We start from the raw sequence: 26288 nt of genomic DNA on the forward strand, positions 1-26288 counted from the left end.
TTTTGTCTTGCCGGACGTGGCTGCACTGTGGGCCACCAGAGTTCCCATGCTGACTGTTTTTAGCAGAGGCTACCTGACACCATTCCAGGGAAGCTGTTGCCATAGCTACCTCGGCTGTGAGTTACCATTTTCTCCTTTTCGTTCAGCTCGTGGTTTCCCTGATTTTTAAGGTAACAGCTAATGTTCTGCTTTTCTGCTAAGCAGCGAGGAAAAGACTGGGTTTTCATTGCTGTTGCTTCTGTTGTTGATGTTTGGTTTTATGTGTTTGGAAGGGGTGTGTTGTGTGTGTGTGTATTGTGTATAAGGTAAAGCTACCTCAAAAGATAAAATATCAGGAGAGCTTGGGGAAAACCAGACCTGCATACACATTCTCTACACCCCCAATTTTTAATTTTGGTTTGGATTTTGGACTAATGGCTATCGTCCATGAGGATGGGGAAAGAAGTTGGCTGAGTTCCATTTCACACTGCCTGAAACCCAGGCTCAAGGATGGCTGCCCCCCCTCCCCCGGGTGGAATCTGAACTTGTCTCTAGCACTGGGGCTGCCCCTGCCCCCACCCCCACTGGGAGCAGATGGCAGAGTCAGGCCCCGCTTGCTTTGTCTCCCAGGCTGTAAACACAGTGCTTCATACACACCTGGTACAGAGCCACTCAAGGCTGCCAGCCCCCAGAAATCAGGGGACCACCTCCTGTCCAGCTTGAGCCTCTTGGGCTGGACTTGTTTCTCCTGCTCCCCAAAGGACACTATTCTCAGCATTTTCTAGTTTGCTCATCTTCCAAGTGCTCACCAGATTAGAACCAAACCAAACCTTACCCAGCTTGTCAGTGCACAAGACTGTGATTTGGGTTGTTGCCAGTCCTCTGGTGGCTTGAAGGCCCTGATGGCAAGTCACCCTGGGTGGCCCTATGGACATACCCAGATTGTGACATGTCACCATGGCCTCTGCCCTTCCTCCCTGTACTTCTAACCCTAGATGTGTGCTTCTGCTCCCCAGCTCAAGATGAACGCCATGCTAGAGACCCCCGAGCTCCCGGCCGTGTTTGATGGGGTGAAGCTGGCGGCCGTGGCTGCTGTGTTGTACGTGATCGTCCGCTGCTTGAATCTGAAGAGCCCTACCGCCCCACCTGACCTCTACTTCCAGGACTCGGGGCTCTCGCGCTTTCTGCTCAAGTCCTGTCCTCTTCTGACCAAAGAGTGAGTAGACCCCACACCCACCATGCGCCCCCCACCCCCCACTGGTCTGTTTGGCTGGTACAGCGTTCAGAGAAGACTCCTCTCACATTGTGTCCTTAAGGCATCCATGTAAAGTAGTGTCTTTGGTGTTAAAAGAGCCACGGTCTCCATACAAGCCTGGTGTTCGAATCCTGGAGGGGAGGGGGTGGGGGGAGAACTTTATTGCCTGGAAACATCCCTTTCTCCACATGGTGGTGGCCACATTTATGAGAAGGGCCTTGCAGAAAGCAGTAGTCATTTTTAGGTAGATACAGAAAACTTGGACAGTGTTCTAGACCTTTCTCAAGTGCACTGTTGCCAGTTCTAGGGCAGAGGAACCATCCTTACCTAAGATAATATGCAAGAAAAAAAAGCACAGATTTACGGGTTGGGTACTCTCCATCTGCATTACTGAAAAACGTACTAGACGTCGGCTAAGAGAATACTTGAATTGTGAGGGACACAGGTTTCTCTGTGAAGCCCCAGGACCGTATTTTGGAGGGGGCGAGGGTGAGCACTGCTTCTGAGAGAGGAAATGTTGTGGTGAAGTAACGGGAATCTTCATTCTCTGTCACCCCTGTTTTCTAGAGGTGCGTGGTTGAATTTTTCCCTGTTGATGTTCTCTGAATAACTCTGTCTTCCCTCGGGGCTCAGGGCCAGCCCGGGGCATGAAGCATGAAGCATTCCCTGCTGTCCTGGGTCTGAATTCCTTCCTCCTCGCTCATCATTGCTGCTTCACTGTTTGTGCTTCTTCAAACAGATGACCTTCTGCCAGGCGTGCCTTAAGATGGGAGTTTCTTCTAGAACTATCTTACTAAACGGTGTCCCCTCAGCATGAGGACGAAACTCAGTGGAGTTTCTAAGACTCAATGGATAGTAATAGGAACTTTCCCCTTCTCCTGATATAACTTTTCACCCCCTCTAGGGGGTTGGTGACATGGGGTCAATGATTGTCTTCTAAGAGTGGACAAGTGCCCAGCAGACACATCTGGGAGTTTGGGTTCTTGCTTTGTCTCGTGCAATCGTCTAGTCGATTTTCACATGCTCTTAGCCAAGGGTAAAGAGCTGCCGTTGTGGTCTTTGGATGTTTGAGGTGTTTGTGTGGAGTTTTTTTACTTTTAACAGCAGTGCCAGGACTTGAAAGTTATTATCAAGTCGAGAGTGATGTGTAACTCTGTCATGTTGCCTAATACTTGGAAGTGCCATGTACAGTATAAATGTCATCATGTTGACTTTGAAACTGCTCCTGCTAGGGGGGCTGCCCATCACCATGCAGGTCGAGTAGCCCCACAGCCGGGCATGAGACCAGGCGTTCTTACTCAGTAGTGTACGCACTGACAGAGCTCCTCACCGCACGGAGGGTGTGCAGAATCTATATGTTTTCCACGTCGGCCAGCATTTTTCTTTACTGCTTGATTTAGAGAATTCACTAGTCCAGACTGGCAAGTGACACTTGCACCTGCTCTCACATTGAGTGGGACCCAGTTAGACCCAAGTTCCTCGGCTATCCCATTTTTAGAGAAAAAAGCAAAAGTATTGAGTCAACATGTGCATGAAGAGTGTAGATGAGTGCAAAGTTCTCCCAGCATAGGTTCTTGAGTCACCAGGGGAAGCCACGGAAAAGTGGCGGTCGTCTGGTCTCCAGAAAATCATCATGGATGGTCTGATCCCATACTAATTGTTCAAAGTTTAAAAAAACAGTTGATTGTGGCAAGTTTTTACCTCTTTTCATGTTTTCCTTTAAAAAACAACCCAGAAATATTAAATCCAACAGTTCTCTGTGTTCTTTTTCTGCCCTAGCACACTGTCTCCCTGAGCCTGAGGTGCTGGTATGGTGCCACATGCTGAGGTGGCCCCACCCACTCCCCTGGTCTTGAAGTGTGTCCCTGGCCACAGATGTCCTTGAACCTCATGGCAGTGTCCACCCCGTTCTTAACCAGCCACCCGCTCCCTCCTGGTAAAACCCAAATAGGGAAGGATGGAGATCAGTGTCAGTTACTTAGCTATGGTTTGAAGGTAGGTCCAAAGGGACAAGTTGCCTAGAAACTGTTTCCTTCCAAGACCTGTCCCTTTGAGAATAGGATCAGCCTCCTTTCAGCATGTTGGAACATTACTTAAACAGCTAAATTCTAAACAGACAAGCTCTTGGACTTGAACATGACAAATGATCAAAGGACAAAAGGATTCACTATTTCTCCTCCATCTTTTAACTAACCTCTTATTTTATTATTATTATTTATTTTTTTTTTTTTTAAGTAGCCTCCATACTGGAGCCCAGTGTGGGGCTCAAACTCACGACCTTGAGCTCAAGACCTCAGCTGAGATCAAGAGTCAGATGCTCAACTGACTGAGCCACCCAGATGCCCTAACTAAACTTTTTTTTTTCTTTTAGATTCTAATTTTAGGAATAACTATATCCTGCCCTCATGTAGCTTATCAGCAGAATGTTTTCATGTTACCCTCTTTTGTCCTCATTCCTGCATTTTGAATTTGTTGTGTGTCTCTTGTAGACATTATGCATTTAAGCTTCTTAGCGACTTTGAGGTTGGACTCATTTTTCCTCTCATTTTGAGGAAAGTTCCCAGGAGAAGAGAAGAGAACTGAATCCAGCATTGGTCCCCCTCTCATCCACAGGGTGATGGACAGATTCTTGTCAGGATATAGAGGGAGAGGAGGGAGCAGAGAACAGCAAGGGGCTGGCCTGAGATGAGAGTCTTTAGCAGGACGAGCCCCCGAGTGGCCTTCCAATTCCCACGTGACCCTCTTTCTATTTTAATCACTCTGTCAGAAGCCGCTATCTTTGAAGTTCTCTCTCTGTGTCACATTTCTGTAATGGCCTCTCATATATTTGAAGCTGAGGACAGGAAACATGTCTGTTATGGGTAAAAGTGCTTCTCCTGAGACTTTGAAGATTTTTTTTTTTCCTAGAGGAAGCCTGTCTGCAGCCTTCACAAACAATCGTCTGGGCTAGAAAGTTCAGTTAACTGATTTACTGCGAGCTAATGGTGTCACCCAGTAACGCTGACTGAAGACAGCTGCTTATCATGACCTACGTGTGGTATCAGAGCATATCTCCCTGCTGCTCTGGTATAGGGAAAAAAAAACTGATGAAAGGTGAAGATTGAAAACACGTTATGAGAAAAAGGATTTTTTTCCCCTCCCTTTAGCATTAAAGTTAGTTTTTGAGTCTATTTCAAGATCGTCTATCCAAAGATACATTAGAAATGCATCTTTTAATGTCTGGAGGAAAACTGTTCTTACATGGGATGATGTGTCTCTTGTTCACTTAGCAACAGATCAATATTTACCGAGTGATTCACTTTTTTGTTCTCAAGATATGTTTGCTTTCAGTGGAATAAGCAGACTAAAGATTGGCTCAGAAATTATGAGAAAATCTAGATGATGCTACAAATGTCCACTTTTTTCTGAATTAAAAATTTAATGCATATTCATTTTCTAAAACTGAAAAATAAAGCACATGAAAATCGTCTGTTAATTCTCCTACTCAGAGATATATCCCATTATTACTTAGGTGATCATTCCTTTGGGTCTCTTTGTTCTACAGATGCGCCCTCTCCCCTGCCCAGAACAGGGGTCTGTATGTGCTGGGTGGCCTGCTTTATGCCATGGACATTTGCCCACAATGCTATGTATGTTCTAACATTTGATTTTTAATAGCTGCAGAATTCTGTCAACCATTCAAATTTCCTAATGGTTGTTGGCAGCAGTGGTGTAGACAAAAAGCCCTGAATTGAAATCTGGACTAGAATGGAAACCTAGGTCTTCTACTTCTAAACTAGCCACAGAAACCTGGACCAAGTGACAGCCCTCCTTGCCCTTGGTTTCCTCCCGTGTAAATGGAAACAGGCAGCACGCCCGTGATGTCCTTTAGCACGAGTAACCTGAGTCTAGTATCACTGTTGTCACCGAGCATCAGATAAGTCCGCTTAAATGAAGGACCCTAGGGTTGGGGGTCGTGGCTACAGAGTAAGGACAAGAACCCAAAGAGAAGGTTTTCTTATGTATCTGCCCTCTCCTATTTCCATCCCTTCATGTTCTAGGACGGGCTGGCACTAGCCCCCTTGGACTTTTTTTTTTTCTTTAAGGACCTTTTTTTCCCCCCAGTCTTTTTTTTTTTTTTTTAGATTTTTTATTTATTTATATGACAGACAGAGATCACAAGTAGGCAGAGAGGCAGGCAGAGAGAGAGGGGGAAGCAGGCTCCTCGCTGAGCAGAGAGCCCAATGCGGGGCTCGATCCCAGGACCCTGGGATCATGACCCGAGCCAAAAGCAGAGGCTTAATCCACTGAGCCACCCAGGTGCCCCTCCCCCAGTCTTTTTTGTGCATACATGTTTATTATTTAACAAAATGAGTTGATACTATAGAAACCGTTCGGCAGCTTGAAAATTTCAATTAGAAACATATTGTGTAAAAAATTCCATCAATAACTTAAATGTAATGCCATTTCATCGTATAAAGCGTCATATTTAACCAGTTTCCTCTTTTACTGAGCATTTGTTCTTCCATTTTTACATCTCTGGAATTATAACCATTGCTGTGGTAAATGCATATATAGATCTGATTGCTTCCTAGAGTAAATTCTTTTTAATATATTTGCTATATAAAAAGATATGCTTAGTTGAAGGAATTTTACATAAATTGCCAGACTGTTTTCCTGAGAAATAGTCACAGGTTATAAGCTCAGCAGCATAGCTGGTTTCTCTTTTCTTCATATGGTAGCCTCTGTTTTCTCATCTGCAAAACAGGAATAATGATAGTAATACAATTCTTTCCCACTTCCTGGACTGTTGGGAAAACAGATTGCAGTAGTATGTGAAAATGGTTTATATAAAGAATTAGAAGCTTGGAGTTCCAAGGTCCTGGTAGAGTTTTTTCCAGTAACCCGCCATTCTGTGGCTTCCTGTGGCTTTCTTCAGCCTCTGCTGGAGTTGCCCCCACGCCACTGACTTCCTATGTGCTAGACATGGGGCCAGTCACTTTATATTCAGTACAGATAAGAGAGTCTAAAAAGGTGGTATTGTAGCCCTCTCAACAAGTCAGCTTATGCCATTACATCTCTGATTTATCTACTTTATCCTTCAAGTTCCATGTGCCTTGTTCGTTGGAAATAACATCTCCTCTCCCAGATTTTCCAGCCGGCTCTGTGTAAGGCCCAGAAAAACCCAAGGGGTTATGTAATCTAAAGGAGGGGGATGGGTCATTCCCTCTCTTTACGTGCTCTGCCTACAAAGGGTATTTTGAGCTATCATTTACACAGAGTGCAATGTACAAACCCAAAGTATACAGTTGGGGACCTTTTGCATGACTAGTCACCTGTGTAACTGCCACTCCCTTGGGCTTTTACAGAAGTGTCCTGAGTCACCTCCTCGCCTCTGCCCCACCCGTGTGTCACCATACCACTTGAATGGGCTTCCTCGAGCAGGCCAGCACTCAACGCACACTGCGGGGTGACCTCAGCCTACCTGCCTGTCTGGTCACCTGTGGCATTATGCCATTGCCCACTGAGTGCCTACCTCCTGAGCTGCTGCTCCAGGCTATTCCCAAATCCCCTCCTTTCTCTCTCCCCCAAAGTGCCTCTTCTCCTATAAGAAAACCTTAGCGTCTATTCTGCGGAACTTGCCCTGATTTCTCCCGAACCTTTTCCTTCTTCTTATCCATGTGTTTTCCCAGCCTATAGCCTGTGTGTCCATTTAGCACATCCTGCCTTATTTTGTGGGAATTTGTGTCTATCACTTTTTCTTCTCAGTAAAGAAGGTATATCCCAAATGCAGAGCCACACTCGTGCATCCCAGGATCCCTAGCGCTCCCAAACCTTAAGTATAATATTAGCCTTTGGGTCTTTTGTTTTCCATCCTTTGGAGTAGGTGTGGGCTGTTCCCACTTTGGCAAGTGCCTTATGTGGCTGGGCGGGAGAAACCACACTGCTGCCCCCACCCACGCAGCCAGCACTGCCCAGGGGTGCAGGCCCTCCAGGGAATCTGGTGTGCCTTGAGCTCTGATGGAATCTTATTTTGGGGAAGTCCCTTTTCTGTTTCTGAGAGCAGATGGATTGTTGTTTGGGTCTTAAATTAAAGCAGGGCAACCCCAGATATGCATAGAGGCACTTTGTAGCCTCCACCCTTCCCTTGGGCCTCTCGAAGTTTCCAGCAACAGGCCCGGGTTAGGAAGTGAAGATAGGAAACAGGTGCCCCATCTCTGGAAGCCTGCTGGTGAAATTTACAGATTCCCTATGGGAAGCCAGGGTTCTGGATTTTTCCCTCCCAAGCAAGCCTGTCGGTGTAGGTCATGGTCTAGCTGAAGATGAAGGCATTTCGTTGGACCGTGGTGGAGCGCTCGGTAGACCAGCCGAGAAACAAGAGACTTGAGGTGCTTTTCCTGGGCACAAGAGACATCCAGGAGCCCCTGCAGGGTCTGGACAAGGGAAGCAGTGTGATCAAAACCACAGGTACATGTTCGTGGGCCCTTCCTTTCCTGGAGACTAAAACGTACTAGCTTTGCCACCCGCGTTCAGAAGAGCTGGGTGTTATTTATTGTTCTCCATGGGGGTGAGAGGTACCTGAGACATGGGGGCGAGGGCCCCATCCATTCCAAACTAAGCTGGAAGTCGAAAATCATAGCTGACTGTACATGCGTGGTGCCCTCCCTGTGGCGTTCCTCTTTGAGGCTGCTGCAGATCCTGGGAAGAGAATGGCAGAAACGTCATGACCTTTCCATAGACAGTTCATGGGTATGTGTTCTGGACTTTTCCCAATCTATTCTTCCCACTCACTGCAGCGCAAATTCCAAACAAGAATCCTATTGAATTGGGTAATTAGTCCCCATGTTTGGTTTCCTGCCATGAGTCTTGGTTAAACAACACCTGGGGATTTACTCCTCCAAGTATAAAATGAGGATGTGTTGTTGGATTTTTTTTCTTCTTTTTTTTTTTAGAGAGGGTGGAGAGAGGTAGAGGGAGAGAGAGAATCTTAAGCGGGCTCCACGCCCAGTGTGGAGCCCAACGCAGGACTCGATTTCACAACCCTGAGATCATGACCTGAGCCGAAATCAAGAGTCAGAGGCTTAACCAACTTAGCTACCCAGGTGCCCCAAGAAGGGTCTTTTTTCTTTGAGAGGCAGACAGAGAGAGAGGAGGAAGCAGGCTCCCCACGGAGCAGAGAGCCCGACTCGGGGCTCGATCCCAGGACCCTGAGATCATGACCTGAGCCGAAGGCAGAGGCTTTAACCCACTGAGCCACCCAGGTGCCCCCAAGAAGGGTCATTTTTAAAAAGTTTTTCATTGTACAAACTTTCCAGAGGCACTCTATTTTTTACTTGGTTTCTGTACCACTCTGCTTCCTAATTATTCCTGAGACAGCAGAGAAGATCTGCTTTTGATTTTTCTCTCAAACACTATCAGTTCCATCCCCATTGCATACATCTTCTACTTCATAACAGTATTCATTTTTCTTGTATCTACCCCCCAACAAAAGCTTGATTCTATATATAAAGACACTGTATTTGTCACAGATGTACAAGATACCTGATTTTTATGTACCAAGGACATATTAAATTAAATAATCAGAGGGGCGCCTGGGTGGCTCAGTTGGTTGAAAATCCAACTCTTGCTTTCAGTTCAGGTCATGATCTCAGGGTCATGAGATCGAGACTTGCGTGGGGCTCCATGCCCAGCTGGGAGTCTGGTTGAGATTCTCTCTCTCACTCTGTCCCTTCCCCACTCGTGCACATTCTCTCTCCCTCTCTCTCAAATAAATACATAAATAAATAGAAGTACAGTACAGAGAACAGCACTAATTCAGATTGCTCTGATAGTGCAATGTACGGAGTTATTAAAGACCCTCCACTCCTTGCATTTTCCTTCCTTGCCTCCTCTTATAAGGCTGTCTGTTTGCAGCGGTGGCAGTGCCAGCGGAGACGTTAGGGCGAGGGGCTTGGGGACGGACACCTGACGTTTGCCGTCTTCACTAAAACACCATGTAAACGCAGCATCGCACACTCCCTTCCAGACAGATTGCCGGGCTGACCCCTCCTGGGTGGAAATTCTGGAGCCAGTGCCACTATTTATAGTGAGTTCAAGTTGAAAAGAATTTCATTATTTTGGGCTTAAATTCCTCTTAATTCCCTCTTGTTCAGAGACATTCCATATCGGATTTAGATCCTTTCCTCCTTGGCTGAACACGAAAGCTTTGTGCTTTTTATAGGATAAACTCCTAATTGCCAAGTGACTTAATTCCATTGACCTGACGTTACCCATTTTAAGAACTGCGCAAATATTTCCTTATTTGCTTGCGGTGAACCATTAACAACTGCTAAGGGGACCCGTGGTGCCCCCGATGCGCTCCTTCTCCAGGCTCCAGCCCTTCCGAGCACACTTACAATCTGTGTTGTCAAAGAGCACCTGAAAGATGAAAGATTAGCGATGGTCACATCAGTGAGGTCACATTTTCGGGTGACTTCATCTTAAAATTGCTTGTGTTTCTAATGAAAGGGCCGTAATTTAATTCAGTTGGAAAGAGGCTCATCGTCGTCCGTGTGCCTTGCTCTTCTTAAAGCGATTACTTCCAGTTTCCAAGAATTTATGACCAACCCCTTGCCATATTGTCAGGGCTCTACCATGTCCTTTAAAAAGTAAAACGGCATGTGCTACCACTGACGCCATCACCCAGAGTTAGACCCAGCACCTGCAGATGGGGCGATGGGCCCCTGCTCTGAGCAAACCTGTCCCATCGCTGTCACCCCACCTTCCAGTCCTTCCCAGACTAGGATCCAGGGTCTGTCTCTGCCTACCAATCGCCCTTAACTTCACTTAAAGTAGTTTATTAAACCAAACTTACTCTACAGGACTTGCCGGGGATCACATCCATTCTGTGGTCCTTCTCAGTATGTGGTCCTTCTCAACTGGGCTGAAAATTGGCCCAATATCCAGAAGCAGGAAATGGACCTTATTTTCTAGAAAGTATCACATTTCTAAGCGTGGCCACCTTTTATCGGCTTCTCATGTTTTATTTGACCCTATAAATTCCGTGGTTACCAATTTTAATCCCACACCATTCTTTTTCTCTGCCTGCTGCCCGGCACATCTCCCTTCATTATGACAGATAGTGCACTTCATACCGCAGGACAGTATCTACTTTAAAAAAAAAAATTTAAGGGGGGAGCCTGCAGTGACCCAGAGATCAAGACCGGAGCCCAAAGCAGGAGTTAATGCTCAATCAGCAGAGCCACCCAGACACCCCAGAACAGTATCCACTTTATGGGTGGAGTATAGTTAAGACAGGATCGTGGACAGAGTTTTCTAGAGGTCGAGTGGGTGGGAGCACTGCCTCCAGGCAGCCGCGGGGCCAAGAGCTGACCGCAGTCTACATGTCATCCCCGTCAGAAGCTCACACACAGGAAGTCCCGTCCTCCTCCACAGCCTGGAGAATAACTTCCCTTCAGGAGGGGTCTGTGGGGGGCACAGGCCTTCAGATCACAATCTACTAGGTGGCAGAGTATTTACTCAAGAAGGAATTTTCTGGGGTTTCTAAAGAAAATCTCGTGGATTTCTAAAGAAATTTCTTTTTTTTTTTTTAAAGATTTTATGTATTTATCTGACAGAGATCACAAGTAGGCAGAGAGGCAGGCAGAGAGAGAGGGGAAAGCAGGCTCCCTGCTGAGCAGAGAGCCCGATGGAGGGTTCGATCCCAGGACCCTGGGATCATGACCCGAGCCAAAGGCAGAGGCTTTAAGCCACCCAGGCGCCCTCTAAAGAAATTTCTAAATTTCTATAGAAATCTCGTGGATCTTCCCCTCCCTGAGATCCTAGGAAACGAAGCTTATACTGCTACAGAAAGCTCTAATCCTTGATGGATGGATATTTGGTGCGATTGGATGCGATGCCCCCCCCCACTGCCGCCCTGCTGTGGTCACCCCAGACGACTGTCCGCCAGGGCCATGTGCTTCTCAGAGCTGTTCCTCTGCCCAAGGTGGCCGCCTGCACTGCGGGTCGCCGTGAGTCACGGAAATGAGTCAGCCCCGGTGGCAGCTTTGGAACCATCCTAAAACTGGCCGGTGTCAGTTTCTAATCATGGAGTGAGGGCTCTCAGTCAGCCTGGGTGCATGGCATCACGCCAGACAGCTTCCCTTCGGAGGTAGCCATTAAAAGAGGCCTTCGCCCAGAGCATTGGGAAACCTTGCCTGGAGGTTGGTGGTCGATCCAGAACTATCTGTGGCCTCCTGGGAAGGAGCTCACCTATTTCTCCCCCTTTCCGCTGGCGTCTAATGCCATTGCCACAACCAACCTGACATGTCTGTGACTTGTAGCACCAGATTCTCCTGCTGGCAAGACCCCAAACTGGTGTTTTGGGCCGGATCACAGAAGCTTGAACACCAATTCCTTACTAATATGAACTGAGAAACTGTATATGTTTCTTTTTAATTTGAAATCTGCCAAACCACAGAAGTTGGGACTTTTCCTTCCTTGGCATTTCAGTAAAGGAAGATTCCTCTCAGTGACTAGTAGACATATATATATATTTTTTTTTAATTTATTTTTTTGATAGAGACCACAAGTGGGCAGAGAGGAAGGCAGAGACAGAGAGAGGGGGAAGCGGGCTCCCTGCCGAGCAGAGAGCCTGATGCGGGACTCGATCCCAGGACTCTGGGATCATGACCTGAGCTGAAGGCAGAGGCGTTAACCCACTGAGCCACCCAGGCTCCCCACATATATTTTGAATCTATAGTTACCTGCTCTTCCAGTCTGTTTACCGTGTGGAGATCACACTCATCCCTCCCATGCACATGTAATCTTTTTTCTCATATTTCCGCTTTCCGTGTCCATCAGAATCCTGTCCATCCCCCACGTGCTGCTTCTTCCAGAACTCTCTAGCCCTTACCCTGCACCATCCCTGTGGCTCCCACCTGAGGACAGGAAGGTACGTGATGTCTTCCCATGTGTGTATTTCCCATCAGGTCAACTCTGTTCTGAGAGGCTTCAGGAAAACGACTATCTTAAAATTTTCTCCATTCTCTATGGCCGCTATGTCACACATGTTGAGTGCACACTATTGTGTGGAGGTAGTTTTGGTAGGAACCGGTGTGATGGAGTGTCAGAACGAGCAATTCAGTTACGTGCTCAAGGAGTTTAGAGAAAGAGGGAGATGGTACTGAGGAGACTTGGATGTTGAGGTTTTGAGTGACCCTGGGAGATGAGTTGGTTTGGATGAGTGGGGCAACATGAGAGAAGGTAGAGAGGTCAGCGTGAGCAGAAGCCGACAGCGTCCATCATTTAAACAAGCACTTCTGGTGGAAAACCGACTTGGCTCTCTGGGCCAGCACTCCTCATCTATCCACTTTTCTTTCTTCCCTGTCAGCCTTCCAGGCAGCCTGCTTGGGTAATGATTTGGCACACCCACTCGCCCTCTAGAAAATGACAATGATTTGTCACTGGTTGGCCCTGACCCCATAGCCACTCTGTTCCTCCCCCACGGCCTCCAGATCCACGGATCTTCCTTTGGCTGGACTCCGACCATCCCTCTTGTGATTCCTAAAGATATTCTCGGTGCTCTTTGTGTGGCCTTTGGACCTGCCACTCTCTCTGGCCTTTGCTCTCTGTGCCCTTGATCTTGTTTACTTATGTGCTCTGGCCCCATCACCAGCTTGGTCTCCATAGCAGCTTACTGCCAGCTCCTTGCCAGCTCCTTGCCAAGGCCCTATGTCATGATGTGGTGTGACAAGAGCTGTCTGATTATAGCCGAGAGCCCTGGGTCTTTGGGGGAGAAAGAGGTCAGATCACACGGGGGCTCACATTTCCAGGAAGGACGAGTTTGGATGTGATCCCATGAGCACTTGTGGCATTAGGAAAGAATGGGAGTCAGTAGGTGTGGCGGATAATGTAATGTCCATGGGTGTTGGCAGAGAGGGCTGACTCACAGACAGTGTGAAGGGTTCAAGGCAGTTGAAAGAATAGGTTGATGGGCAGGAATAGAGAAGTCACAGGGAAGCTGCCTTCTGAGGGAAAGTGATTTAGTTTCGGGTACCCTGTGGCACGTGCAGGTGGGCAGGTGCGAATGTGGCAGCAGAGCTCAGGTGTGAGCTGAAGGCCAGACACGCAGTTTCCAGATCAGCCGCCAGCCCCGGAGAGCAGAGGGAGACTGAGGACCCGTGGCTACGGCAGGGTAGGGTGGGAGGAAGAGCTGGTGAGGATTCAGAGGGCAACTAGGAACATCGAGCGTCACAGAAACCAGAGAGGGAAGGCATCAAGCACAAAAAGTCAGGAAGGGCAAGGGCAGACCAGAGGCCTTCAAGCTGGCCCGGAAAGATGAGGGGATTTTGAGGCTGACTGTTCTGAAGTAGGGTGAGAAGAGAAGTCAGCTCAGAGCCACCAAAGATATGGGTGTAAAAGCTGAAGGAGGAAGGAGAAAGACAGGAAACTGGATGAGAAGAAAACCAGACGGGGTGAAGTTTGCTGTACTGTTGCGAAGCGGGGAGGGCAGAGGTGCCAGGGGGAGGGGGAAGTTAGCTACCCAGAGTCCTGGCTCTGCCCCCCACTGGCGGGGTCTCTACGTCTTCACTTGTAAAATGGGGGTCATAGCACTTCATAGGTTTGGGGTGAGGATAAGGAGAGACATGATTTATATAGCATGCTTAGCATGCGTAAGACTGCAGCAAGCATAGCTGTTATTATCGGAGCTATTTTTACTTATTTTTTAAAGACTTATTTATTTTAGAGAGAGAGAGAGAGTACATGATCGTGAACGGGGTGGGGGGTAGAGGGGAAGAGAGAATCCTCAAGCAGACATCCCCTGAGCACAGAGCCCAACGTGGGGCTCGATCCCAGTACCCCGAGATCATGACTGGAGCCAAGACCAAGTGTCGGACTCTTAACCAACTGAGCCCCCCAGGCCTTCTGGAGCTATTTTTATACTCATTGTATCAGCTCAAACGCTGGTGAGACCGTCATGGATAAGTGGGTACAGGATATGCCAAGGTAATTTTCGTAAGAGGAAATATGAGGGGGGTGGGGCGAAATGGTGACAAAAGTCACCACCTCCTAAGCTGCATGTCCTCAGTCTGCCTCTCCTCCCCATTCCATTGCTTCTGCCTCCATCCCTCGTTTGGACTGACGCATGGCCACGTCTCTGTTTGCTGCCCCTTCTAGTTCACCTCACAGGCCACTAATCTGCCCTCTGATGCACAAATCTGATGGTGTCATAGCCCGGCTTTAAGCTGCCTGTAGGTAGGTCTGGCATCAGCCTGTCTTCTCCTCTCACCTTGTGTTCTAAACACATCAGGTCCCCCTACATTTCTCTCCTGGGTCTCACACTTGCTGATCCTCCCGGGGATCCTTCCACACGTTTGCGCAGCCTCTGTATCTGAGAGCACACAGCCCCTCTTGGAGGAAGGCTCCCTGGGCATCCCCCTGCACACCCAGAGCGAGTGCTTCTCCTCTCTGTTGTCTCGCAGCATCCAGGACTTCCATCGCAGAAGCACATTCATTCACATTAAGATTTTCTATTAGTCTGTATCCCATGATAAATTGTGAAATAAGTTACTGTTCACAACCACGAAAGTGGCAAATACTATGTTTACCTGGATGGCTACTATCCTGTAGTCGTGAGGTTCCATGATTTCGGTATGTTTCCTTTCATCTTCAGATGAAACAATGGGTGAATGGGTGTCGTTACTCCTCACCCCACCTCCATGCTCCGGTTTTTAACTAATAAGTCAGTGTGACTCAGCAAGGTGAGCTGACTTGCCCAGAGTGTCAGAGTGTCAGAACTGAGACTGGTCCCTAGTCTCCTAGACCCCAAAGGCTCTGTTCTTTTGCCTGTATCTTGGGTCCTCAATGCCCCGTGTACTAACTGACATGTAGCAGGTGTTCCATAAATGTTTACCGAGTGAGTACATGAACACACAATCATAAATAATGGAGTAAAAATGTTGACCCCATTATTACAAATTTAACCCGGAGAAATCACTGAAACCCAGAGAAAGCTAAAAGTCTTATTAGAAATGGTGGATTGAACATGTGTTGGTGTTCACACTTCCCGAACCCCCACTAAAGTGACACTAAATGGTAAAAAGGCACAAATTCTTAAGAATATAGAGAATGGGACAGGAGATAGGAGCAGATGGGTGGAGAGCAGACGAACGAGCAGAAACTAACTTAGAAGACCAGAAAGAGCGGGAACCCACACCTGCAGAGTGAGAACCTATAAGAATGGGGGCTGAGTTGAAAGGTCTGGAACTAGAGGCTCCGGGTGCGTCTGAGGATAGGGTGTGAAACATCTGCAAACGTGCAGATTGGCAGAAAGTCCCCCAGGCTCCTCCCCTCTCCCGCAGCCAGGTGACCGCTCTGCCTCCGCCCTGACAGGTGAAGAGTGAGAGTGAGGCACCAGGGCCATAGAGTCTGTACATGGAAGGCCCCAGCCATGACCAGGTGCCCCAAGGAGAGGGGAGAGAAACTGGGGAAACTGGCCGGCCTAGGAGGAAAGTCCCAAAGACACTATCATTTGAGGGCCCTTTAACAAAGAGGCCAGAACGCACAGATGGACAGATCTGCCTGGGGCGCCAGCTGGCTGTCTGTCTGCTTCTTAGCGCCCCGCCCTGCAGTGGGAGCAGACAACCAGGAGTCGCTGGCCATAGGAGGAAAGCCTTGAACATGAAAGACAGATCAAAGGCAAGTAGAAGAAAGGAAGTGGAGGAAACACAGTGAAATGAGCCAAGTAAAGAAGACCCGTAATGAGCGTACTTGGGGACAAGAGAAGGCACACATCCCTGTGGCAAGAAGAGACTAAAATTGGAACATTCCGAGAACAGGAAGAGATTTTTGGAGCACAGATGAAGAAGGTCGATAGAGGGGTTCAAAGATAAAGTTGAGGAACTCTTGCAGAAAGTAGAATAAGTAGACAAAGGATGGAAAGTGGAAGAGAAATCAGTGGATCCGTCCTAAGAAATCTAATATCCAAATAACGGTAAGTTCTGGAAAGAGGCTAGAAAAGCGGAAGGGAAGAAATTATCAGACAGGTATCCCCTCGTTGGCCCATGAGTGTAGGGCCTGAAACTCCAGATTGAAAGAACTTCCAAATCCTAGCACAGGGAATGAGAAAGACCCAGTGGAGGAGCTTGATGACCTTTGGAACCCTGGTAAGAAAGCAAGGTCTCAAAGGTCGCAGGGCGCAAGGAGATGGATGACACGAGGGTCAGGTGTCAGAATGACCCCAGATGTCAACCGCAGACCGGAAGCTGGATGACAGGGGAGCAACGCCTTCAAAATCCTGAGGTAAAAGTGGATTCTAACTCAGAATTCTGTACTGGCCAAACTCACCCTAGTGTGAGGGTAAAATAAAGGCATTTTCAGGCATGGAGAGTGGGTCTCAAAAAAAGGCTTTCTTTTTGTTTTTATTTTTTTCCCAATTCATTTTTCTCTCAAGAAGCTAGCAAAAGCCAGCTGGCCTCCACCAAAGAAAGGAAGGCAGCCAAGGAAGAGTGGCCACAGGGCCCAAGACGTAGGAAGGGGACGAGGGGCCTTGCAGGATGGAGGGAGGGCTCCCCAAATGGGGTGTCTCCAGGAGAACACGAAATCAGTGATGGCCTGATGCCTTTGTGCAGAAACGCAGTGTTGCTCAGAGTTTGGAAATAAGCTGGCAGTTGTTATGCTCAGCTTATGAAGGAATGCCAAAATTGATAACCTGAGGGAAATAAAGAACTTAAAAAAAAAAAAAGGCTATAGTACTTGACTTAGTTGTGACTAGTATTTACATAGTCATATGAACACTGAAAATTAATGTAACCAGAGGTAGTATTATAACAAGGTTGAAAAGAGTGGAGGAGGAACACCCAGAGTGAGAGTGAGTTCTGGGTGTGGAAGAGACTTAGCACACCGCCTCCACAGTGGCTAATGGAGTAGGTGACACAAAAATTGGCGTGGAAGAGCCAGTAGTCCAAGCATGGCCTCCAGAAGTATGGAGACGAGTAAGGGGTAACAGGGACCATACCGACTTGAAAATAGTTGTCTCTCAGAAGCAGGAATTAGGAACGGAGAAAGGTGAGGAGGCGTTTCGTTGAACTCTGGACACACATGTGAGCAGAAGTGAAAGAAAATCGAGAAAGGGAAAAGCGAAATATGGGAAGAGACTCCCCCAGCATTGTTTCTGGTAGTAGACATTGGCCACAGACGTGTCCCACACCGGAGGCAGTGGCCATGTGATGCTAGGGAGAGGATGTCAGAGGTCAGGTCAGACACACCATGGACTTCAAAGGCAGGGCCTACTACTTACTAGATCTTTGGACACTTGGTTTCCTAGTTCGTAATTGGAGGAGGGGGTGGTTCCCAACAGTAAGAGTTGCTATAAGGGACAAGTCAGATTATGTAATGTGCCCATAGAAGGTGTTGCATAGATGTTTGTTCCCTAAACTGTAGCTGATAAGCAGGACAGAATTGTGTGTGGTCATCTAGAACTTAGGACAATGACTGTGCAAATGAGAAAACAGGGAGTAAGTGGGGGGGGGAGCAGAAGACAAAATTATGTATATTATTAGCATAACTATGTTAAATACTCCATATTCAAATAGATACCAAAACAGGAAACAAAATGAAAATAGTTTCTTGAGGGTTGTGAGGATTTGGATGAATTTTATTTGATCTCTTCTAGCTGTTTCAAATTGATACAAAATCAAATCAAGAGGCCTCCAAACATACTTTCTGTCCTTCATAGTTTTGAAAACTGTGTGTGGTTCATTGCCAGTTACAAGTACAAGCAGTGACACCAGCCGCTCGCTACCTTTTGAGTCTGTCCTTTGCGTGCAGAGAGAGAGACTTTGCTTTCGCAGAACTTTCTAGAACATGCTCAACTGTCTTGTCGTGAGGACAAGAATGGAGGTTTGGTGCCTGAGCTGCAGCAAGTCTTCACAAGGGTGGAGTGGGTGACTATTTGAGAAAATATTTTTCTGCCTTCTCATGCCATAGGCGAGGGCAGCCCTTTCAACGGAGCTGAACCACGGCCGCCAACAGTGGCTTCTTTCAGCTCTTTGGAACCATGTTCCTCTCACGGAAAGCTCCAGAACAGCTGCATCATTTCCCTCTTTTTGCTCTCAGCTCGGGGCTCAGCTTGCTCAAGAGGCAGCAGCTGTTTCCGGGAGGTTCCCCGAGCAGCAGAGTGTGTGACCTTGTTCTCTTCTGCCGTGCTGTCCTCGACGTCGGTGGGCTCCCATGCGTTTCGGTGTAAAGTTAGGCCTTCAACCAGTGTTCCCAGTTTCACAGTTTTCCCATGCAAAAACAGCACTTACGCACACATACACACTCACAGGCTGCCTTTCCTTTTATTGCACAGAGTAGCAGACTGTACTCATACTATTGTGCACCTCGCTATTACTGTTCATGAAATACCACTGTGGGACCTTTCCACACTAACGCCATGGACGTCTCTGCTGCTTGGGATTCCAGAGTGGGGAGCCCTTGGTTTCATCCATCAGCTCACGGAGGTTTCTCTTGTCTCTCACTGTTGACTTTCACACCGCTGTAATGTAATTGTGCATTTGCGTTATGCACACGTGCCCGTGTAGAATAAACTAGAAGCGTCTCTTGCCCCCCATGCTTTGCCAACAGAAGGGGGTCTCCTACTTTTTTATGTTTGCCAATCTGGTAGGTGAAAAACATTTTTACTGATGTGATTCTTCTTTGTATTTCCTCTTATGAAAGAGGCCGTGCATCTTTTCAACGTTTAAGAACTTTTTTTGTTTCCATTTCTCTTACCTGCCTATTGGGAGCCACCTCCCATTTTCCTGATGGGTCACTGGGCTTTTTCCCAGTCACCTGGGAGAGTTCTTTATGTGCTGGGTAAATGAGCCTTTTGTGGTATGACTTGCAAATATTTGTTCTCAGTTTGTCCTCTGTCTTTGATTTTGCCCATGGTGGTTACCATGCTGATTTAAAAAAAAAAAAAAAAAATGTTTGCATAGTCAAATCTTTCGATTGTTTCTTTTGGCTTCGGGGATTTCTGTTTTTCTCAGCAAGGCCTTCCTCATACGATTGTTTTCTTTAAGTTCCACCCTTTTCTAGCACACAGATGGTACCATTCTCTGTTTTGAAATGCTCGACCTCTCTGGAATGTATCCTGGCGCGAGGTGTGGCTCCAACTTAATTTTTTCATCGATGGCTACCCTTCACCCAACACCCTCTGTCGAACAATCCGTCTTTACCCCATTTACTGAAATGCCACCTTTTTCGCCTACTAAATTTCTTGGATGTATTTAGGCACATTTCCAGTCTGTTCCATTCTGTTGGTAATCCTGAATATATACCATTCGCAGATTTGTAGTTTTTAAATATGTTTTGCTACAGGCACCGAGAGTGCAGCTAATCCCCCCTCGCCACTCTGCTTTTTCAGGATTTCCTTGGCAGTTATAGCCCATTCAGTTTTTCATATGAACTTTAGAATGCTTGTTTGATTCCAAATATGTTTTTTTTTTTTACTGTGTATCTGTTAGACTTATAGATAATTCAGAGAGAATTAACATGTTTGCAGTGCTGAGTTTTCCAATGCTAGTTGATCTGTTCCAATCTCTCCAGAGTCCGTAGGAGCATTATACAATTTCCTTTTCACCTTCTCTTGACCATGACCTCCCTTGGAACAGGAATGGAGTCAGGTTTTTAACGTGGGTTTTTAGTAATGATATCAGTAATTACTGATAAAAGAAGCACATTTTTAAATTAAATCTTTTAAGAATCCCTCTTTTTTCCAACATCACGGATTACCCTTTTGTGAATTGTTATCTGCACATGAAAGAGAAGCAAGACATGTGTCTGATGTGGCATGCCAACATTTTAACTCTTAGACGTCATTTCTTGATTCCTGTGTTTCTAAAGGGCATCCCAGGTGGATCTTCCAGTAATTTTACATTTACAGAGTCCGGGTGTCCCGCATTGGGAATAGTAGCAAACGCGGTGGGACTTTTTGGCTTCCGTCTTTTGTCCTGCCCAGTCACAGATTTTGAGGTGGCCTTGGGCTGAGAAATGGACAAAAGGCAATTGTGGACTCGGCAAGGAGCAGCGGGTGACAGGGGAGGGGTCCCTGTGGGGGAGACGGGGACAAAACAGAAGTGTTCCGTGGGCTGTGCATCAGCACACGTCCTGTTCTGTCAGCACGAGCTGGTTTTCCAAATCCATAATTTAGCAACAGGAAGGGTGAGGCCAAGAAGGAGTGGGTTCTGGGCAAAGTGTGGGCGAGCGGAGCGAGTTCGCCCTCCAGTCTCCTACTGGCCTTTGACGGGACTAGCTCTTTCCTGGACGGAGCCTCCTAATAAGCTACCAGCCTACGGTAGCAGTGTCAAGACCAGGCTGAGACAGACAGGAAAGAGGATAGAGCTTTCATCTGGACAGGTGTGGCCAGTCCTAAAAGCTGTTGTTGGAGCAGAAAGATAGTGAGATCAGATGCATTTAGCGTGTGAATACAATTCTGAGGATTTATAACTGCTTTTCTTTGAACTTGAAAACTGTGTTTATTTTTCCTTGAAGCAAAAGAATGTGGTTTCTTTTTAAGTGGCTTTATTGTCACTCCTGTGCCTCTCTAACAGTCCCGTTTTTATAGCTCACACAGGATACAGGGAGGGTCACCGCGGCCTGATCGCCTCTGTCCCACTATTTAAAAACCAGTTCCAGGAACAGAAGATGGTTTCTCTCTAGTTTGCTCAGGCCACTTTTGGTCATTTCAGGCAGAAACAAACCATCTCTGCACTGGAATTTTCCTGGGCTTCATCCTGCAATTCAGGAATAGAACATCGAGTAACGACAGTGAAAATGTAATGTGTGACAGCTGTGAAGAAGTATTTGCCTCCAGTGGGGGAAAAGGCTGTGTGCAAAGCAGATTTCTGATGAGCCTATTAATGGGTGTTTGGGAAGCTGAATATGCCACTTGCCACTTTGAGATGAAAGGCTCGAAGCAAATGACAAAGTCCTTTCCCTGCCTCCCCGGCAGGACTGGGTGGGGGTGGGGGTGCGTGGTCTGTTCCACGTCTAGAGAAGGCCGAGGCCTGGTGAGGTGGGCTCACACAGATCTGCTGGCTTCCGGGCAGCCAGGCTGGATGAGGGGAGAGAGGCCACAGAGGGAACCATAGGGGTCCGTGGGGGGAGCAGCAGGAGGTCCTGGGCTCAAGGCCTATGGAGGGGAAGGATCCAGGATGAGTATCTATAAACTGTCACTCTGACCTCTCAAGGGTTCTACACCTTCCCTGCTTTCTTACCTCCCCTGTGGGCACACAAACATGTGTACACACACACACACACGCACACACACACACAGAGGAAGTCCTGGCGCTCAGTTTTCGGACTTCTGGGGCTGCCACAAAGCTTTGCTTCCTATGTGCACACCCTCCGCCACCACCCCCAACACTGATCCTTGTCCTAATTAATTTATTCTCCCTCATTAATGTAGGATAAAAATGCTTCCCCAAATCAGAGACCCCTCGCCTTTCCACAGCACCCCACATCCTCTCTCCTGGGTCTCATTACCTTTGAGGAGAGGTTCAGTATGATTTTATTAACATTCTGGCTGTGTATTAGAAATAATCAAACATGAATATTCAAAGTAGTTACCCTCCAAGTGGATCTCCTGCACAAAAAATCTTTACTAATATTAGGGAGCCATTTACAATTGTGAAAAATATGTAAAATCAAAGAAATGGTTTTTTGTTTAATGTATGCGAAGAAAACCTTAGAGAAGTTCCAACAAATTCAATTCTCCGTTCAGAAGAACATGAGTTAATTCAACAGTCAGACAAATGATCAGATAGGAAAAACCAGATGCAAAGATGTCTGTTACTTTAGCCTCTGGTTGAGGGAGTTGACGTGTCTTGACTGGGGCCCCGTGAGAAAGGCTCTGACCTGAAGCTAGACACCTGTCCCCCCAATCCTGACCTTGTGATGCAAGGCAAGTCAAGGCTCTGTTTCCCTCATCTGTACAATGGGGGTGATGTCCTCACTCAGAGCTGTTGTGCAGACTCGGTGAGAGACAGGACTAGTTCAGTCTTTGACACGGAGACTGGATGCTCAGAAAAGTCCCCGCTGTCTGGGGACCTTAGATTCCCTGTCTTAAATCGGATGGCTCTAACAGAATGCTATAAAATTGGTAACTTAATCAACACGTAGTTATTTTTCACTGCTGTCAAAAGCTGGCGGGCCCAAGAGCAGGTGCCGGCAGATTCGGTGTCTGGTAACCAGAGTCCTCTTCCTGATTTGCAGATGGCCGCCTTCTCCCTGTGGCTTCACACGGCAGAGAGGGAGAGCTCTGGTCTCTCCCCGTCTTCTTATAGGGACATGAGTCTCCTCTTGGGGCTCTACTCTCATGACCTCGTCTATGCCTACTTACCTCCCAGAGGTGTCGCCTCCACATACTGTCACATTGCGGGGCATGGCATCGACACGTGAAGGTTGAGGGGCACGGACAGCCAGTCCTCAACACTCACCGTCATGCACTGAGTTAAATGGGTACTTCTCAGCCATGTGACTACGCTTCCCCGTCCGATCACCCCATTCTGCCTTTCGGACCCCAGTGCCCACTCCTCTCTGTGACACTGGCTGTCTGTATATTTCTCACGTGCTTCCACCCCCAGATTATGAACCCTAAAGGGCAGGCGCTATGTTTTATTAATCTCTGAATTCAATTGACTCAGTCTCAAAGAGCCAAAAGAACATATGGGCCAAGGCAGGCCATCCCAATAACAGGTCTTTGGTTTGGTCCCAGACGCCAGCCTCGAGGCCTTTCTGGGCCATATTGTCACTCTCAAAACAAATTTCTTGGTCAGAGTAAAGGTCATCTTTCAGCTCAGAGGACAGATACCTTTCTTGAAATGGAACATTTGTTTATCTGCACGTGTGCTCTGAGCGGAGTGGAGGGGCTCTTGAGATGGGCATTCGCTGTGGCAACTGAGGAAGGGTCCTGAGCGCACATTTTCTGAATAGTCCCCATACCTGCCTTGCCCCCTGGCTGGTACTGGGCACAAAGCCAGCCAAGGACACTATCAGCCATCCCAAAGCGAGGTTCCCAGGACAGTGTAACTCCTCTGCTTTTTGCCCTGTCACTAAAGTGTCCCTTTGGTCTGGGTTTGCAAAAGGAGAGGGAGGCATGAGGGGCAGAGCACAAAATGGCGGCCCCATGTCTGCAGAGTGAACAGCCTTGCATAGGGAACAAAGTCGAGACGTGTGGACGGGTGAGGCTTCCAGCCAAGTGCTGTGTTAACGACTGCTAACAATTTAAAGTCACAAATGCTTGAGAAGAGGGCCACTCATTTTGTCAGGTGACCTTTTAAACCTCGGCAGTAAGTTCTAGATGGATAGCCAAGGTGGCTGTGGATGCCCCGTGGAATTGTGCGGATAGATTGCTCCGTGTTGAGTTCCTTCTTCTGCCCAATACCCTTGAATTTAGGCAGGGTGTAAATTAAAGAGGAGTGCCCTAGTACTTTTTTCTTTTTAATGTTACAGTATTACCCTGATTTTCTTTCTAGTACATAGTGGAGTTGCATCCCATGTACTTTTCATATATGCAGATTCAAGTCTGTACAACAAGGAGGGGAGAAACGTGTGCGCGCGTACACACACGTGCACACACACATGTGCACACTCTCCTACACTACTGCATTCGTGCCAGACTCTCAGCACACCTCACCACTCAGCTAAGCCTGAGGCCCCATCAGCCTGTGTGCCTCTGTGTGAGAGGGAACATCTTGCTGCCTCCTTGCATTTAAAGACGTGGTTCTTTATTCCATGGCATGGCCCTCACCTCAAGCCCCCCATGCCATCTGTGCCTAGTGCAGCCCAGCCACCTGCCCAGCCCTGTGCGGAGAGCTGCCTGAGCCCACTTACAGAGATAGTGTGTTCCTTTTTCAGGGAGATTTGACTCTAGTTGATAGTTTCGCCTTTTAACTAGAGGACCAAGCTGTGGGTGAGATGTGACCACACCACAACACACTGCTGTGGAGGACGGGGACACTCCTGAATGGCCCCCTTCACTGTGACTGTTGTTGTCCTGTTCTTACAGGAGCCCCAGAACTTGGTCTGAGTGTTTGTCCTTTCTCCTGTTTATTGTCAGCTTCTGGCTTGGAAACCCTTGTTCATTGTTTCTCAATAAGCAGATCTATATTGGGCATAAATACCAGCGCTCAGGGCGCCTGGGTGGCTCAGTCAGTTGAACGTCCGACTTTTGTTTTTTGGCTCAGGTCATGATCTTGGGGTCCTGGGATCGAGGCCCTTGTCGGGCTCCACGCACAGCCCAGAGCCTGCTTGTCTCTCTCCTTCTCCCTCTCCTCCTCCCCTTGCTCTCTCTCTCTCTCTCAAATAAATAAAATCTAAAACAACAACAAAAAAACCAGGTCTTGCCATGTTGTTGAAAAGCCCCTGGCTGGCAGTGGCCTTAAAAATGGACATCACCAAAATGTGCGTATGTTAATTGGATATATTTTTAAAGCCAGAGGCTGGCTGTTGACTATTGAAGATACAAGCGGTCCCATTTGCATTGGTTCTAGAAAACTCCAGTATTTTTAAAGGATGACTGATGGAATCATAAGAGCCTCTATAATGACAACATCTACTCATCCTCCTCGTGTCTATCTTACCATCCAAGCAAGCATGGTGGACACAGTGGGCAAGGACCCAGGTGAAGTCTTAATTCTGCCCTTGTTAAGTATAGTGACTGGGGCCATGCCATTAACCCTCTGGTCTCTGGGTCCCCATGGTAAATTGAGGCTAACAACATCTGCCATTTCATAAACTTTAATCAAAGGCAAATAAGATCATAGACAAAAAGAACTTTGAAAAATTGTGAAGTGTTACAGATAAAGAAAATGGCAATTTAATTTATCACACTCCATGTTCAAAGAAGGAGGTCAATATATTCGTGGTGCTAGAACCTCAATTACTACCTCAAACGTCCCTGACTTCCTCTGTTCAAGGGCCTGAGGGAACGTCCTTCACGTGCCCCCCGTCACTAAGGGAGAGGTCCACATTTCACTACAGGTGAGGTTTCTGAGCTGTAGTAAGATTCCAGTGGCCTTGGCCTTCGCCCGTATCTCAGTCGTGCAGATAATTAGAACATGGTTACTCTTCCCTTGCATTCCCTTCGTCTCTGGGAAATAGGGAGCCCCCTTGTTTCCTTCTTAATAGAGTAAAAGCAAGACTCCTCAGGTGACCTCCCTGGAGATCCACAGCAAGTGGCCCACCCAGCCACCCCTCCACAGACCCCGAGGGGCCCTGCATTATAGACCTTCCCCCCTATCCAGCTCGTACCATCTTCTTTGTTGGTCCCAAGTCTCTTGCCTTCATTGGCCTGGGAAGGAGGAACAGGCAGGAAGAGAGTGTGAGCTGATTTCCAACCACCTGCACTCCCACCAGGAAAAGTCAGGAGGGGCTGAACCCAAGGACATTTAAAATACAAATATTTTCATCAAAACATTAAATCATTTCAGAGAATATTTTCTGGAGCAAATCCTACTGAGATATTTTGATTCTGTGATGATTTTTTTAACATGATATAGTTAAATTTTATCTTCATCAGGTTTTCCATTTAAATTTTTCTACAAAGCTTGGAATCAGGATTTTTGTCTGTATTATAGGTTATGGTCTATAGCTTCTGCTGTAGCACGTTCTCTCACGCTGTTATTTCCAAGTCCCATTCTCTGGGTTAAATTTTGCAAGTCTAAATGCTTTTATGGAAACTGGACTCTAGGATTTTTTTGAAGACTGGATTCTTTTGTCAAATTTTAGACAGTACTAAATTATACCACATGCAGTTGATTGTTGCCGATTTTATTCTGATTCGATCCTTTCTACCAATAATAGCCATTGTGAAGTGAAGTGAATAAGACTGGTTATATGTATTTATTAATCAACAAATTCATTTTCAAAATTGTGATAAATATTAAAAGTAGAGATGGAAGTAGAGACAGAGTAGAAGGAAGTGGCCTCAAGTCAAAATAGTAGGGGTGTTTGGGACGGCTTAGTCGGTGAAGCATCTGCCTTCGGCTCAGGTCATGGTCCCAGAGTCCTGGGATTGAGCCCCGTGTCGGGCTCTCTGCTCAGTGGGGAG

At 47.2% G+C, this 26288-nt stretch overlaps 1 protein-coding gene across 1 annotated transcript in view; it reads left to right on the forward strand.

The window, feature by feature from the left end:
• The window catches only part of ABHD2 (abhydrolase domain containing 2, acylglycerol lipase), a 94521-nt gene that overhangs the window by 26235 nt on the left and 41998 nt on the right, over positions 1–26288 (forward strand). Inside the window, exon 3 of the mRNA XM_032836927.1 lies at positions 996–1195. Within this exon, the coding sequence (XP_032692818.1) occupies positions 1002–1195 (194 nt within the window). The 5' untranslated portion in view covers positions 996–1001. The remainder of the gene's footprint in view (positions 1–995; positions 1196–26288) is intronic.

The sequence above is a fragment of the Lontra canadensis genome, unplaced genomic scaffold (assembly GCF_010015895.1).
Source record: "Lontra canadensis isolate GAN:19392208 unplaced genomic scaffold, GSC_riverotter_1.0 scaffold94, whole genome shotgun sequence".
Lineage (NCBI taxonomy): Eukaryota > Metazoa > Chordata > Mammalia > Carnivora > Mustelidae > Lontra > Lontra canadensis.